This window comes from Mercenaria mercenaria, chromosome 12, assembly GCF_021730395.1.
Source record: "Mercenaria mercenaria strain notata chromosome 12, MADL_Memer_1, whole genome shotgun sequence".
Taxonomy (NCBI): Eukaryota; Metazoa; Mollusca; class Bivalvia; order Venerida; family Veneridae; genus Mercenaria; species Mercenaria mercenaria.
In genome coordinates, this window is record NC_069372.1 from 3879234 (window position 1) to 3897044 (window position 17811).

The window sequence follows — 17811 nt, forward strand, 5'->3', positions numbered from 1 at the left end:
TTGATTAAGGCCTGTCAGAATGCACTACTTATATACATAGGGAATCGGAATGAAACAGGAGTAGTTCTGTAAAACGTATCAAGATTAGATAAACATTTATAAATATGTCATACAACATTGTGATATAATTTGAGATGTACATTAAATATGTCTGCGTCACGCATTCTGCGTATAACAATTGTTGGAAAACGTACTTCTTGAAGTTGAAAAGGAATTATTCAAGAGTAGTTGTTTGTATTAAATAGATCAAACTCATTATGTATTAAAATATAGATGTAATGATTTTTTGTTCTGTAGTTTGTAATAGAGTTTCTTTTGCGAAACGAAAAATAAAAGGAACATGAGCACAAACATACTTGAATAGCCATTCTCTTGTATGTAATGTTGCTGTATCCATATTAACATTAAAAATATTTATACTGTTATATTTAGTTCCAGATAAAAATCAAAAGTATCACAGTAATAAATAAATAAATAAATAGGTAATTCTTACAAAATTTAGATGACTGACCAAACATCAAATCAGTTGTGAAACATTTGGACAAAATCCCTTCAACTATTTTGGGGTCATATTAAAGGCAAAGTTTTATGAGTTACTGTAAAATAAAGGGAGATAATTCCAAAAGTACGGTCGCCAACTGCACTTTGACACAATAAACTTCATCCTTGTATGTGATTTCAATTAAATCCATTCAGCACTTAAGAGCTATGCTTCGGACAAATGGTGTTTAATGGGAGATGATTAAAGAAGGAAGTAGAGTCAAAGTTCTTGTGCCTTACAGTTCTTCTTAATGACCTCTATTATTGCCTGAAGTTATAACAGAATCATTTTCATAGTTTTAGAGTTCTGCTCATAAAAAGAGTATAAGGAGTATATTTAAAATGATTAAAAAGGAAAGCATTCTTGTACACTGGACTTTCAGTCAGCAGCCTCCATCTTTGGTTTGAATAAAATCCCTTCAGTACTAAGATTTATGCCTTGTACAAGTATATTTGATTAAGGGTGTTATTTCAAAAAGTAGGAAAGGTTGAGATATGGTTCTTGTACAATGCATTTCCTCTCAATAATCTCTGTCATTGTTTAAAGCTTTAACAAAGTCCCGTTAACAAATTATGCTATGGACAAACAATTTATAAAGGGAGATATTCAAAATGTAAGCAAGATAGAATTATAGAATTACAGTTGTTTTACAAAGCACTTAAACATGATATCCTTTGTCATTGTTTAAAGTTATAACAAAATCCTTTTAATAGGACTGGTGTTATGCTCTGGACAAAAGTGTTATAAGTAGGGATGGCAACGAATATTTGTTAATTACACGAATATTCGAATACTGTTTCACTATTCGAATATTCGGAAAAAAATGTAAGATCATGAAAAATAGATAAAAGCCTAATGAATTAACCAAAAATGTTGGTTTATCTGATTTGCCAAAACCCGCTTTTCATTATAAATTCGCGCGAAAATGGCTTCTGTCTTTGTCAGACGAGTCATTTTGTATATTAACGTGCCGAGATTGTACATCGCTATGGTGATGACAGTGTACCCTGTAGTTAATACCGCTAATTGCTTACCTTTAGAAAATTTTAAGGGTCACAAATTAAGTAAATCCGATACTACTCGCCTTGTTTTCGGTAGGTGCGAACCGCGTGCAATTAAAATCATCAGACAGCACTACTTTAACTAATGACTCGGATTTCAATCAAAGTCAATAAAAGATGTATTTGAGTAAAGAAAAATGCCGAAAAGTAAAGAAAACAAGACAAATGGGATGCATATTTTTGACGTAAATCGGATTATCTGATTGATATGACAAATAAATGTATTTCATATTGTTAATTTTTTTTAATTAGTACTAAATATTTAGACAAAGAGTAAAATTAAGCCAAATATTTGTTTTTCTTTACATTATCCTTACTAGGCTCCCCCAACCCCACAGTCTAAAACACCTCAATTGATTGAAAATATTGTTCATGCTTACACGCGAATCTACTGTTAAAATGCAAGCAATGCCTCCTGTCGTTTAGAAGTATTTCACGCGAGCATCCGATCTACTTGTAATAGTGTGCAGAGACCCTCACTTACGTGAGGGCTATATCCCTGTAAGAAATAAATAAACCATATATAAATTATATGTATATGAAGGCAAATAACGAATATTTTATATTCCAAAAGATGAACAAGCGATGAGAACGATTTGTCAGTCTAAATTCGTCAATGTCTGAATTACTTCCGGTGTAAACGAAAGTAGAATTAATACATGTCGCTGATTAGGGTATAATAAACACGTAGGATTTTGAGTTGATTTGTTGATCATTTAATGACCGAATATTCGAATATTCGTTCGGAAGGTTGACCGAATATTCGAATACCAAAAATGCTATTCGTTGCCATCCCTAGTTACAAGTAATCAAATTGAGGGAGATGATTCAAAATGAGACAGAATTACAGTTCTTGTATACTGCACTTCCCCTCTGTTGTCTCTGTAACTGTTCGAATTTTAACAATATCCCTTCAATAGGATTGGAGTTTTGCTCCGGACAAAAGTGTTATTGCCAGTTAAAAAATAAAGCGATAATTCAATTAGTAAGCAAGGTAGAGTTATAGTTTTTATACAATGCATTTTTTGTTTCAACAATATCCCTTCAATATGTTTTGGGATATGCTCCGGATAATAGGGTTATGAGTAAATCATAGAGATGGAAATAATTCAATAAACAAGGTAGAGTTATGGTTCTTGTGCATTGATGATCTCTATTCGCAGGTCTTAAACACTGAATAAACTGTATGTATTAGTTTTGTCTTTTCTTGAGAAACAATTTCATCCAATTTGATGGCCGCATTACAATCTTAGGACGAATGTCTGTCTCATGGTCGGGGTCTTAAACACTGAATAAACTGTACGTATTAGTTTTGTCTTTTCTTGAGAAACAATTTTATCCCATTTGATGGCCGCATTACAATCTCAGGACGAATGTCCGTCTCATGGTCGGGGTCTTTCATAATCTCAAACCTGCAGTGGAAACGAAAAAAATTATATGATTTACATGATATACATCAAGACAGTTCTAAAAAGTAATATCTCTAACTTTTTTTTCTTATTTGAATGCCAGTTAAGTAACGGTGTGTCTGCGTTTGTGCATGTATGTGTTTATTTGTGTTGCAAAAAGTTGATGATTGTCAAGCATTCAGCATCATCATCTACAAATGAATGTTGTCTGTCACTTTCACTTGAAACTAGTATAACAAGCTACAATAATTCTTAACAATATTTTGAGCGTGCACTTCATCAAAACTTTATACATGCTTAAACCAGAATGTCGCTAATTAGTGATTAAGGAACTTACTTGTGTACCAACTTGGCGATCGTTATTTTCACTTCATTCATGGCAAACACCTGTCCGATACAATTTCTGAAAGTAAGAAGAATGCCTGATAAATGAATCTAACGTAACAATATCATTTTGATACCTCTCGTTTGCGCTCAAGTACGAAAGTAAGATGTTATTGATACATGTTTTTAATTCAATGGGGAAGATTTTGTATATGCGCTAGCAAGACATGACTTTTAAGCCATATTTTAAAAATGCAGATACCACATTTACATAAAACCGTATTAAATATTTATGTATTAAGACAACGATTTAATTCCCAAAATTCTTCATTAATTTAGTAATAGTTTTTCTCCGCTACCTTAACCAAAGTCACTAATTGTGACAAAAGTTCACAAAATGTACTAACCTTGATCCTGCAGAGAACGGCAAAAATCCATAAATTTCATTGTCGTCTCTATTGTCAGCATCAAACCGTTCAGGTCTAAACTCCTGAAACAATAAATTCAAATCTTTAAGCATTTAATGCAGATGCAAATTGATATTTGAGCCGCATCATAAGAAAACCAACACAGTGCATTTGCGATCAGCATAGATCCAGACCAGCCTGCGCATCCGCGCAGTCTGGTCAGGATCCATGCTGTTCGCAAACGGTTTCTCTAACTGCAATAGGCTTTGAAAGCGAACGGCATGGATCCTGACCAAACTGCGCCGATGCGCAGGCTGGTCTGGATCCATGCTGGTCGCAAATGGACCAAGTTGGCTTTCTCATGGTGCGGCTCATTTACATTTAATTTATGATTTAACAAGGTAAGTTTTTTGTAAAAGCCAGTCAGTGGTTCGTTTATGCTGATGTTTAGCGTAATTGGAACTAGAAGATCTGCGATGCACATATACTGGTATACATTTTTTGTACCATCGATCAGTAACGAAAAAAGGAAAACAACCTTTAAAAATGCAATAGTTGATTTACAGCTTACCATTGCCATTGCAAACGTTTGCACAGAAACGTTTGCACAGAAAACAAGATGAAGAACCTACATTGGATTCGAAAGCTTCGGGCGTTTTCGCTGCATTTAAACAAAATTCCTATCGTAATACTGACCGACCGAGACGGGCCAGCATAATCATTGCTACTGTATGGGTTTCCTGTCATTGATTTCATATCAAGATATCTTATACATGTATCAACATTATTGGGTATTACTTTGAAAGCAACCATGATTATGAAATACAAATGTCTTACTCTGTGACAAAATTCATCACCGTTAAATGTCTGAAATTTAGACAGAGACTTTAAAATGCTAAACTTGCTTTTTGGGTCTGTCATTATTAAAAAAAAATACATATCTTGTTGTGAAACTGTACAAGAATATGCATTCTCAACAAGTTTTTGTCAAATAAAAGGTAAGAGTAGATTTTCCGGGAAGCAAGGAGAACAGCAAACAATGCCAGAACTCTGCATCGGAAAGCACGCAACAAACAGAAACAGAAATATATAGAAGACGGGTTGCTTCAAACAATCCAACAAAAAGTACATATCAATTATTATATATTCAAGATGCAAAAAATGGGAATGGGGCAGAGAAAAGGGTCGAGGTGTTAGGGATATTGAAAGAAAAGCAAGGATGAATATTCTATAGGGAAAACCACGTTCCAACAGACATGTAAGGCAAAACAACACAGTGAGGCGCCGGAGGCAAAAGACAACCAATCTGTTGGTTCCTAACATCATTCGTAGTAAAAAGAGGGCTCAAACATAAGGTAAGAGAGGTGTGTGTGTGTGGGGGGGGGGGGGGATAAGGAAAGTAACACCAAACACCACCTCCAAAACAATATACAAATGTAGTCAATTCCTGTTATTGCATGTGTGACATAATAACAATATTATTTCTTTAAATGTAATCCAACGCTTTCCCGTACTTTTCCCACAGAGTTTTTAGGGTTTAAGTGCGCGGATTACAAATAACATTTATTTTTTCTCCACTTGTACATAATTTATCTTATTTTAATCTCTGTTCATCGTACTGTTTATGCAACTAAGAATTACTTTGCTCATAATATGTTATTTTGATTTATGTCTTTCACTTCACTTTCTATGTTACGTACTTAGGATGATTTCTTTACATTGTTATGTTAGAGGACCATATGTTAGACTGGCTATAGCCAAATATGTTAATATCCTCTTTAAATACAGATATCATTATTATTATTATTATTATAAACATAATGGCCAAAAATAAACTGAAAATAGGGGCACTGCCTTTTAACGGCAAGTAACCTTTATAAACCCTTATTATTAGAAAACTGGGGATTTAAACGTGTTTAGGGCATGCCAACCTCGCACTTACCCTATTTTCAAACAGTTAGTTAAGGCATTGTAAATTAATTACTCCTCTCCAAAGTAATATTTAGACACAAATCGGACCCAGATGTCTTCCATATATAAATTTATAGTCCCTTAAACAATGGTGTATTGACGAACTTTCTACACAAATACAAAACAGTTTTTCTAAAGCTGTAAATCAATCAATATTGCTCCTGCTTTGCTGCATGCATATGTCTCTTGTTACCTTTGATACTTATACGAGTCAACAATTTCAAACCTGTGTTATAGACCACCTGGCCTTTAAAACTCTAGTGTAATAGGTTGATTTAAAGACCATTAAATAAAATCCGCCCTGTCCATCGCTGACAAAGTATGAGCTCCTCTATCCTTGTATTACATTGTCAAAAGTAATATTTTAAACTACTAAATATGGAACTTGTAAAACGCTGAAATTACTCACGTTATGGTCTTGCCATACGTTCTTGTTGTGATGAATTAGATATGGCTGCACAATAATTCCAGTTCCGCTTGGTATTTCGTATCCATCAATTTCAATAGGGTGTTCATTTCGTCTTGTAAATGCTGGGACTGGACTGTAGTACCGCAAGGCTTCCTTTATAAATTGTGTCAGGTATGAAAACTTCCCCAAATGTTCCCTGTAAAATTGTAATGTTTTTATCAAGTCCTGTGAACAGAATGAAATATTTGTGTCAGGCATGAAACTTCTCGGGCTGTTCCAGTCCCAATAATAAAGTATTCTTTGTCGAGAAAGGAACTTCCAAATCCAGCTCGTGAGGTTATTATCACTTTCATTTCATTTGAGTCTGATATTACCGTCAGGGGAGATGACTAGTTACAGATTGGGACTAGAAACTTCCTTGGGTTTAACAAAATTATTTAAGTGTCGTACATCAGATATGCAAATAAAAAAAACAACAGAAAAAAATCGTTTATATACTAATAATATTCATTACATTTTTGTATGAAGTTAGCAAACAGTTAAACATTACGGATTATTCTATTAAGGTATGAAAAAAAAACTTTAACGATAATGGAATATTCTTGTCAGTAATGGAGTTTTATTTACATCTTCCCAACGATATTGATTTTCTTGTAAAGTGCCAAAGTCAATCAGCTGATACTTGTATGCAGAAAGAAGGCCGTGGCTCCACTCTAAACATAACGTTATGCTTAACTTTTACTCTGCTAAATTTCTAAACTGGACTTGTCCATCATTCAGTTTCGGCAGTACAACTTCTTATTCAAAGGGTTGTTCACTGAAAATCCACAGACTGAATAGTGGACAGTGCAGACCATGATCAGCCTGCACGTCTATGCAGGATAATCTTGGTCTGCACTGGTCCGTTACGTCACACATAGCCAGCAGGCTGCCTCCAGAGAAACCTAAAGCTAAAAATGGAGTATAAAAATGACGTTTAAAATTTACGTTTTGACATCTGTTTCGTTACCAAGAACATCACACACATCTTGGTAAACTAATTCCTGAGCTTCACGATGTAATCCAAGTGCATACATTGTCCAGCTGATCGTACATGCTGTCGTGTCGTGACCTGCAATACATCCAGACATGTTGAGAAGTTGATCTTGGATTTTCTTCTTTTTAAGCAGGTAATGATAGATTTGCTACATATTAGTTAGGTGATGTTAAATTTGTTTCATTTTAAGAATGCCATGTTAGATTGCTACATGCTATATGATTTGCTCAATTTTAAGTCGGTGATGTTTGGTTTACTAAATGTAAAGTAGATGATGTTATATATGCTACAATAAAAAAAGATACAGTTGCAAATTAATAACTTAAACAATGCTTAAGAAAATCTGTTTGAAGCTGAAAACACATTGATTTTACTATATCTAAGTTTTCTCATTCAAGTTATTCAAGTCTTTAAAAATGATATAAACCGTTTACAATTAAATTCTAGGAAAGAAAACGCTTCAATTCACTAAAGTTTAGATCAGAGCTTTTAGAAAAAGACGGACCACATGCCAAGCATAAAATAAAAACTTAACACACAGATTCAAACTACAGTGGAACTTCCGAAAACCGGACCTTCCAAAAACCTGAAAACCTCACGAAACTCAAAGTCCCGGTATTTTTTGTTTTTATTTCTGTATATTTTTAACTTCTGAAAATAGGAATTTCCGAATTCTGAAAACCGGACGATTTTTGAAGGACCGTTTATATTTTAACACTAAAGTTGACTTCCGAAAACCGAACAACAAAATATTTGCCAGATTAAAAGTGTCATCTGTCTTTAACATGTTGTCAATCCAAAAACGCTCGTGGCAAGTTCTCACAATATATTTTGTTTCTTTATTAGCGACAGGTGTTTATATTGACACGCGTTATAATCCCAATGATCATTTGATGCAAAAGTAAATATATAATCGGCGATTACATTAATTTGTTTTCAATAGATGAAAACGTGATGAATTAAATATCTTACGTGTGGAAAACATTCATAATGTTTGAATGAAAGAAAGATCAGAGTTTTATTTTTATATTGTATTGTTTTAATTGATTTAGTTACATCGATTAAACTACGCACTATCAGCATCAATTAAATATTAACGAATTTGGGGCTTCAAAGATGGTAAAATTTAAGTAGAAAATATTTGAGTAATTATATTATACATACTTGATTAACCTTAATGTTTGTAATTAATTAATTAATTCACTTTTTATTTAATTAATCAATTAATTAATTACATTATACGAACTAATATTTGGTTTATAAAGGATAATAATCCCCTTCATCTTACGTATAAGAAAACTACTTGCATTATATCTTTCTGTCTATCTATCTATCTATCTATCTATCTATCTATCTTCCTTTTAGGTCAAACCCCTCGCGAGGACGTAGACCTTGCACGCGTCAACCGACAAAAGAATATTAGTAAGAATGTGAACATAAAGAGGTTTAAAAACAAAGAAATAAGGTTGGTTAAAAACAGGTTTAAAAAAATAGAGCAGGTGGTTTATGGGGAGACATGTTCAATCTGGCTAACAGCCTGACTGAACTGCGGACCGGATAAGTTTACAATATCTGGCGGAAGAGCATTCCAGTGTATAATGGTACGGGGATAGAAGGAGTACTTGTGGTAATCAGTTGAGGTTGGAATTGGCTGGAATGCTTGGGAGTGAGTGTGTCTAGATGGTCTTGCGAGTGGTTTAACATCATTTGGAAGGGAAATGGCTACCTGGTTATGGAGAATGTTATGAAACATCACAAGGCGCTGGTCTATGCGGCGAAGGTCAAGAGGTCTCCAGTTTAGGGAGGTCAACATATCAGTGACACTGGATAGTCAAGAATAATCTTGCATTGACCATATTATATAGAAGTTTTATGAATAAATCAAAGCCGCCGATTAATGTTTGGCTTCAAACTACCTGTATTACATGGTAGTTATATGAATAAATGTATTTAAAGATGTTACCCGCAAATGTAAAGGTATCAACTTCGTCATGTATTTCTTCAAACGTCAGCCCGTTGCCTTGTTCATCACGTACAGTCAAGAGCATGTCCAGAAAATCTAGGCGTCTCTTTTCTTTTATGCTTGGCTCTTTCTTCTACAACATGTTTGTAAACACCATTTAGCCTAGTCTTTATAATGTTATGCATACAACTAGCTCATTCATACACAGTAAAGTGATATTGTTTTGATGATACAATCGCAAAAGGAAATCTTTATATTTCTACGAACGAAGGAACTATGTTCGTTTTTCTTATTGGGACGGGTCAATGTTGTTTTATTATATATTCTTAAGTCATTCAGGGCCTTTGAAAGATAAAACGTTTATAATTTGATAATATTTTAGTATTTGAATGAAAAAGGGGCTATTTTAATTCAATGAAAACATAAAACAAAATGCAGCTTGTAATTTATTTTTGCAAGTATATATATATATATGTATTACTACTGAGTATGTAGTATTTGCTGAAAAGAAATATTTCTTTACTTTTTCTAACAAGAAAGATTTAAAAGAATTTAGCATGATTTACATTTCCGACTCAAGAAACATTGATTTTTTAACCCTTACCCTGCTATATTTCTACAATAAACTTGTCTCTCTTTCAATTTGGACAGTACCAGGAAATGTTAAAAGGGCTGATTACCAAAAGATACTGAATAAATAGCGAACAGTACAGTTCTGTTCAACTAAATTACTTTTTGTATAGCCGAGTTCCTTTTTCTAGTTTAATAGTATTTCCATTCATACAACTGAATTCATACATAGCCACCAGAAACAAACCAGCCTACAAGCAGACTAGAGACTAACTGCAATTATGCAATTGATGTTCCCATTGAACTACAAGTAGGGCAGCATTACACAGAGCTTGGTAGTCTTCACAAACATTCTTAAAACACTTACCAGTTCTTCCTTTCTTGTTCTGATAATAGTTTCAGTGAAATTCCTCGAAGTTTTACACAGTCGTTTCATTTCCCGCCCTGTGGGAGACAGGTAGAAGAGAAAGTCTATCAGCTGCCATGGTTTACTGAAAGCAAAATATATGCATGTAAAAGTCCAAGAAAATCCGAAATATTGATTTCAATAAGTCTTAACATGTCCCCTGACACAATTTATTCAATTTTAATGTGATTTATACGTGCACATACTGCGGACCAGTACACTCCGTGTTCCGTCATCTTAGGTAATTGCCTCACTCTACAAAAGCATACTCGCAATTTGGTTACATGAACACGATGTTTAAATGCGTATACTTCGGACCAGTATACTTTGAGGCACATGAAAACGATGTTCAATTGCCCAGACACGGTGCTGAAATGCAGACTCCGGACCGGTCCTTTGAGGTACACGGATACGGCGTTCAAATTCAGATACCAAAAACGATATTTCAGTTAGATCTGTTTCATTCATTTGTTTGTTTTGAATTTTTGGATTTAACACTGTTTTTAAAGTAAACTTAACCGGTGTTTCCTGATTCGGTACCAATATTCGCCTGTTCTCCGCAAGTTGGTGAATCAGAGATGGAAGTCAAAATGACTTCAGCCACAATGTATTTTATCACATCGTCACAGAGAATAAACACTTTGCACAGACTCGAACTCACAAACCTTGGATCTTCTCTATTGAGCTAAGTGGGTAAGATTTCTTTCGTTTCTAGAATATGGGAAATAGTGTCGAAGAACACACTCGTCACGTTGTATAATATATATAAGTGATGACAATAAAATTGTAGAAATAAAATAAAATATGACACTTACAGATAGCGTTGGAAGTGAATTTCAAGAATTCTCTGAACGCCATTTATATATTCCGAATTTCTGAAAAAAACAAAACAAAACAAACAAACAGTTTAAGGTATTTAAGATATGTAAATGTCTAGCATTCCTGTAACAAAATTATAGTCTGTTCCCTAGGCTATTGTTAAGAATGTTTCATTGGCGGAAAAGCAGAGGTTCATGCATGGCAGTTGAAAGAGTATTTCACTTACAGATTTTTGCCTACCAACAAATAACTCGAATACTTATCCATAGTGAATAATGTTTGATGGTTTTATAAGTGTTCAGTTAGTTCATATCATGGAACATTTGTCAGTTTTTTTAACTGAGAGGAAATAAAATAGATAGTTTTTACATGGACAGCTAGAATATATACCAATCCAAGCTAGAATCTCCACCTATTCAACCATACGGACAGACAAATGTTGATAAAAGGCATACTTTTCATTACTAATTGTAAACATATGTAGGCATAATGTTAATAATTATCTTACTGATTATCTTGAAAGTTTCCTTCGTTAGACAGGGAACAGGATACTAAGACGTCCAAAGCTGATCGACAGATGTACGGGAATACGTCCACGCTTTTTCCGTTGGCTGCAGCCGTTTCAAGCTTATCCTAAATAAATTAATTCTAAATGTATTTTGAAAATTCAGTTTCAAACTTTTCAAATATCCATTTAAAATGAACGTTTATAATTCCCTCTCTTTTCTTCATTAGATTCAACACAACATGTAAAGTGTATTTTGCTGTTACACATCTTATAAATGTACGGCAGTTGATGTAACAAATAATATGTTGGAAATTAACAATACTGGTTTGGTTAAGACCCATCAGCGTCTGACAGGTCTGGTATCAAAACAACTTGGTATTATCTATGGATGCACGGACGTAAACAAAATGACACAAAGCTGAAGCGCGCCGAAAATTAAAATTACACACATGACACCCTGTCTCACTGAGGCAAACATTTATGCCAAATGAAAAATAATTGCAACAACTTACAATATAAGTTATTTATAGTAACAACAAAGGGAAGTAAATCTTTAAAAATATCTCAGTCCACACAAAAATCCTTACCAGTAGAGATAGGTCAAAATACACCTCAACATTGGATGTAACATGCATATTGTGCTACAGAAAAGTGGTCTTGATTTTTCTCTACGACCAGTAATAAAAAAGTTACAATATAAGCTATTTATAGTAACAACAGAGGGAAGTAATTCTAGGTTCTTGCACATGACACTCCGTCTCATGATTGGGAACAATTGTGCCAAGTTACATCAAAATCCCTCAATGCATGAAAAAGAAATGCTCCGGATAAGGTCATTCTTGTATCTGACCTTTGACCTCTAAGTGTGACCTTGACCTTAGACCTAGGGTCCTGGTTCTTGCGCAAGACACTCCGTCACATAGTTGTGAATATTTTTGCCAAGTTGCATGAAAATCCCTCCATGCATGAAGGAAAAATGCTCCGGACAAAGTCATTATTGAAATTAACCTTTGACCTCCAAGTGTGACCTTGACCTTTGAGATAGGAACCTGCGGTTTGCACATGACACTCCGTCGCACTGAGGATAACATTCTTGCCAAATACAAACGAGATTGCTTTATGCATGTCAAAGTTATGGTCCGGACAAACAAATCCGGACGGACGGACGCACGGATGCACGCACGCACGGACGCACGCACGCACATACACCGAACAACCATTTGGGCAACTATGTCTTCGCTTCCGCAAGCAGGCTCGACAAAAGGCAAGACGAAGCTACACAATGAAACTATTTTATGCATCAATATTATGTTGAAATAACAAATTACGTTCACTCCATTGTTATCGTCAAACGGATTCAACTCTCTCATCAGTGCTGTGTGAAGTCCCATAGACTATCAAAGTTTGTATCAAAATTTTCTCCAATTGCAAAAAGAGTTACACAGAAATTATTTACTTTTGGGTTTCCGATTCCTGTTAAATTATTACGAAACTGTAATTCAGTTTAATAGGCTACTTTTCAAAGAAACAAACTGCCAATTTTTATGCAATTAAATTTTTAAATCAAGGCATTGAATCATTTCAAACACATCACCTAGTTGTGAATTTATGCTAAAATGTATTGCAAGAAGTTTGTCCTTGGACTTCTCTTTCATCCGGCGAATAGACTACTTCATTTTTTTAATTCCATGTATCAAAAGGACGATACTTAACTTATTTACAAATAATAAGGCTTCCAAGTCAAGAAAGCAAGTCAAAACCGGTTAAATTTGCCTGGTGAAAATCACCCATACATTTTCAGTTACTCTAAAGCAATATAACACACATTAACGCTCCCTCTAGATTCTTGAATGGCCATATTATAATTATTCAGATTGAGGAAATCAAACGCTTAGCTGGTGGTCCAAAATTTACCAAAACCTAAGCTGTTCTTTTGCTGTTCTTTTCAGAAAGGTGTTGTTGTAAACACATGTGGAACGTTAACTATTTATCCTGCAAATTCGTCAAATAAAGGTTTTATATTTGAATTTTTTGACATCTGATAGAGAAATGTATGATATATTTATATGAAATCAAAACATAAAATGTCCCAAAAATGCCAACTCATTCCTTAGTGTATCCTTCAACACATACCGTAAGTGTATCGACGGCTTTATTCATTACAGAAACATATCCTGACAGTATGTGGAAGTGGAAGGCTGGCGTAAGTAGTTTCCGATTTCTTTCCCACTTCTTCCCGTTACTTCCCAGAAGACCTTCACCTGCGCGAAAATATTTGCATAATTGTTTGTTAAAACATTTTCACTTTTAAAACATAAACTAAAATACAGCATGCTTGCATTAATATCCGCAACATATGTTATATATGTGGCTGATTTCTGCCATGTCGTGCTGGCGTGAAAGCACAACGATTGGAGGGCGCCAACACGACATATTTATTTGTGACGGGTATGAATATGTCGTGTTGGGGTCCTTTAGTTGTTGTGCTGTCGTGTTGTTTGACCCGCCGACACGGAAACACGACAGATATGTTTTTGTATAGTTTTTGTGTTTTTGTTTTGGCGTCTTCTATTAGACATGCGCACAACAGTTATACATCAAAAGGTCTGGACTGATGATTGTCAATATAGCGGCCAGTAAGAAAATGGTCTACCTAGCGTGAACGACTTAAATATACAGTGATAATGATAAAATATGTCCCGTTCCAGCTCTTCTTCTGTCAGTAAGTTCAAAATGTATCAACCGCCGTTTAGATTTGAAAGCATTATTTTCAAAATGTGAACATTTTACATATCTATCCACATGATCGGGACTTTTTGTAGTACAACACTATGTATATACACAGAACATGTTAAATACATCTTCTAGGTTAATATGACTATGTGATAATATAAAAAGTTAGATGAATGAGGTAGGCCTACAATTTGTACTAATTTGTCACACATTGACTGATTTTTGACGCTCGCTATTAGATTATTTCAGCACTGAGGCGGATACTCCGTCCATTATTGATGATTAAGTGTATAACCATATTTCGATTCTTGTGCCACTTTCCCTTGGAAATGGTCAGTGAACTATTAACAATACTTTGTAAAACAGCCGTATAATTATTTCTAAAGTATAAAATATATAGATTCATTTCTCTCGAATTCAGGAAATATATATAAAATAACAATTTTAAGCATTTAAAATACAAGTTGATTCATCTTTCAAGCGCATTATAGAACTTATGTCACATTCCCATTTAAAGCTAGAAACAGGTCTTTGAAAAGTATCAAACATATTCATTTTGTATTCCAAATATCAACAAATCATATGTTCAGACTAGAAAAAAAGAATAAAGTATTTGTCATGTTTTCAAGTTTTCGTGTCGGTAGGGCAAATTAACAACACGATACCACGACAAATAAAGGGCACCAACACGACACACTCATTCCCTCCAGTACTCCACATATAAAGTTTTCGTGTTGGCGTCATCAGAATGTCGAGTTTTCTCGTAGAATGTGTCGTGTTTTCGTCCCGCCAACACAGAAGCAAGAAAATAAGACGTTTGTCGAGTTTTCGTGTCTGTGCCCCGCCATCACGCCAACATGACATGGAAGAAAGCCACCATAATAACCATCTGACGTCATGGTGTGGAATAAAGTCATTTTACACTAGGAAAAAAACAAAAACAAAAAATAAATCAGTCAATGCCTATCAAATTAGTACAAACAAGAGCCGTCGCAAATAGTGACAAATGCCCCGAACATTTATGCCAAGTAATTTTAAAATCCCTTGATGAATGGCAGAGTAACGAACCGGACACGAAACAGACCATGTTAATCTTTGACTTCTAAGTGTGACCTTGACTTTAGAGCTAGGGGTCTGAATCTTGCGCATGACACGTCGTCTTGTTATGGGGAAAACTTATGTCATGTAATTTCAAAATCACTTGAAGAATTGCAGAGTTATGAACCGGACACGAAACGACCATGTTAACCTGACCTTGACCTTTGAGCTATGGGTCTAGGTCTTGCGCATGACACATCATCTTATTATGGTACACATTTATGCCAAGTTATTTCAAAATCCTTTCGTGCATGGAAGGGGTATGGACAGGACACGAAACAGACCCCGTTGACCTTTGACCTCTAAGTGTGATCTTGACCTTTGAACGGAATGTATTTAACTCGTTGACTTGAATTGATGAAATGCTCAGTAGAGCATATTCTTCGTTTACTTCATACTAAAGTTATTGTTTAGTTTATTTCGTTTTGAAAATACCTATGGCAACTCGGCCACTGTTGTCAAACACCAGCTTAATGGATTTTTCACACTTAGTGTTGTACGATATAGTTTATTTATCTTTTTGGTTTTGGGTTTAGTGCCGCTCTTTTTTTTTCAACAGTACACATGTATGCATACTTTTAAAAAGATACAAAAGCATCTTTATCTTTTACCTTTTACACGTGAAAACACTTTTTCAGTGTTTTAAAGTACATGTACCTCAATACATACCAATGAACACTTGCAGCAGACGATATGGGCCGGCCGAACTAGTGTCTTTTGTTAAAACCTTATGGTTGACTTGTTTAAATGTGTCTGGGTGGCAAATATGTACAAAAGGGAACAAGCCAAACCACAACAGGAATACTTTGGCGTCCAGCTCTTCCATGGCACGCGTTGAAACATCTAGAAATGATTTTGATGACTCAGCATTTAACTGGAAAGAAATATAAAAAAGTTCATGTAAATTTAAAAACAACATAGAATCATCTGATTTGGTTACTAGTATCTTCTCATGTGAAAAGGTTACATTTAAATAAATAAAAAAATAGACTTGTAAAATCAGGGTTATTTTTTACAGATACCAGTTTAACTCCGAATCAGGAAACTATGAAAAATAGCCAGAAAATTTTAAGCATTAATTCATGTAAATTATAACATATCGCTAGTTTTGCTATGAAATACTGTCACAAGGATATGAAACTACATGTAATTGGACGACTTTAACACATTTATTATATTTGCATAACAACCGTGCTTAAAGTATGTGTTTCACATTGTTCTTTTGTAAAACGGGCGAACTGCGTATTAAATAAATACCGATGAGAAATACTATCCAATTTCTCTTCCTTGTTGGTTGTAAGGCCTAAAAAATTCTTTGTTTCCGGTAACATGCTAAAAAATTAGGGTAAGGTAGGTTGGATTTTTTTCGGATTTTTTTTATTAAGTGAGACTTTTTAGAAATTATTTTTGTGTCAAACAATGAATACAAATAAGTGGGGTTATGCATTTAGAGCACCTGTTAGTTGATTTCTAACATCATTGACCATGTTTAAAGCACAAAAAGTGCAGTTTTGCAATTTTTTGTTTAAAAGTTGAAAACAATATTTTGCAAGGCCATAAAAGATTTAGGATTGGGCCAAAAATTTAGGGTAGGTCGGGATACCGGAAACAAACATTTTTTTTACACCTAAAAGAGTGTTGATTACCAAATATACGTAAACATCTTAATATGTTGATCTAAAATATTTCGTTTACTGCTTACCCCCTCATCCCCCCCCCCCCCCCCCCCCCCCTTCTTTTGGGTATGGGTATTATTAGTAGATGCACAGTCAGTGCAAGTGTGAAATAGTTTTACAAAAGTACATTTAAAAGTTATAAATATATGTTGGCATACTGCCTGCTTGAAATATTCAAGGGTAGGCAGGAGACCAATTTCAGATGGAAGGTTGTTCCATATGACCAGGGTACTTGGGGAAAAGGAAAATTTGTAATAATTTCATCCTAGTCCTAATTCGTGACTCTTGTTACCCATTTACACATTTATTCAGGAAGGGCCTAAATTGTCCACCTGAAAACCTGTAGTATTACTGTATATTACTTGTATTATAAGAATAACTTTATAACGTTTTTGTGAGTAAAAAAGTAGGTCACCATGTTCTGCATATTGTTACAAAATATAAAAGTTTGTTTACCTCTCGAGAATGTCCATAAAGCCAGTGTGAGGGTAGCTGGGGTAGTTTACGAAGTGCCCGAAATTTTCTGTTGAAACTAACGAGTAAATTGAAAACCTGTGCTGAAATATATCCTAGAAAAAGCACAACACCGCAGAACATTAAGCTGCTCCAATTTAGCTCCATTTTATAGCGGAAATGATGTAAACAAATACACCGGTAGTGTTTACATATCGCATGTTGACATTTGAAGGTTGATAGTTACTAAAATAACTCACGCATAAAGCAAAGTATTGTCTCGAGCACTTCAGGGACAGAGAAGCTATTGTAAAAGGTTTAAACCCGCAAACCGCTCAAGTCACTTACATGAAACAGTGTAACATTCAAACTATTTGCATTAATGTTACATTATATACTAGACATTTGCGCTGACTTAACCCTTCAA

General features: G+C 34.6%; 1 protein-coding gene across 1 annotated transcript; it reads right to left on the reverse strand.

The window, feature by feature from the left end:
• Positions 1-353: 353 nt before the first annotated feature.
• LOC128547187 (cytochrome P450 4A24-like) lies at positions 354-17660 on the reverse strand. Its single transcript, XM_053519006.1, has 12 exons — positions 17388-17660; positions 15925-16129; positions 13558-13685; positions 11425-11549; positions 10913-10972; positions 10059-10182; positions 9122-9254; positions 7110-7233; positions 6123-6318; positions 3743-3825; positions 3349-3414; positions 354-3014 (listed from the first exon to the last, which is right to left on the reverse strand). Exons 1-12 carry the CDS (start codon positions 17550-17552, stop codon positions 2909-2911), a joined length of 1515 nt encoding a protein of 504 aa, XP_053374981.1. The 5' UTR covers positions 17553-17660; the 3' UTR covers positions 354-2908.
• Between the last annotated feature and the right edge of the window lie 151 nt (positions 17661-17811).

Bases quoted from the DNA above. Each gene is read 5' to 3' on its own strand.
- LOC128547187 (XM_053519006.1), bottom strand. From the start codon at position 17,552: ATGGAGCTAAATTGGAGCAGCTTAATGTTCTGCGGTGTTGTGCTTTTT. The intron at 7,234-9,121 runs GTAACATCTTTA...GATGTATTGCAG, and splicing joins TGATACCTTTACATTTGCGG to GTCACGACACGACAGCATGT. The intron at 3,415-3,742 runs GTTAGTACATTT...TCTTACTTTCAG, and splicing joins CCGTTCTCTGCAGGATCAAG to AAATTGTATCGGACAGGTGT.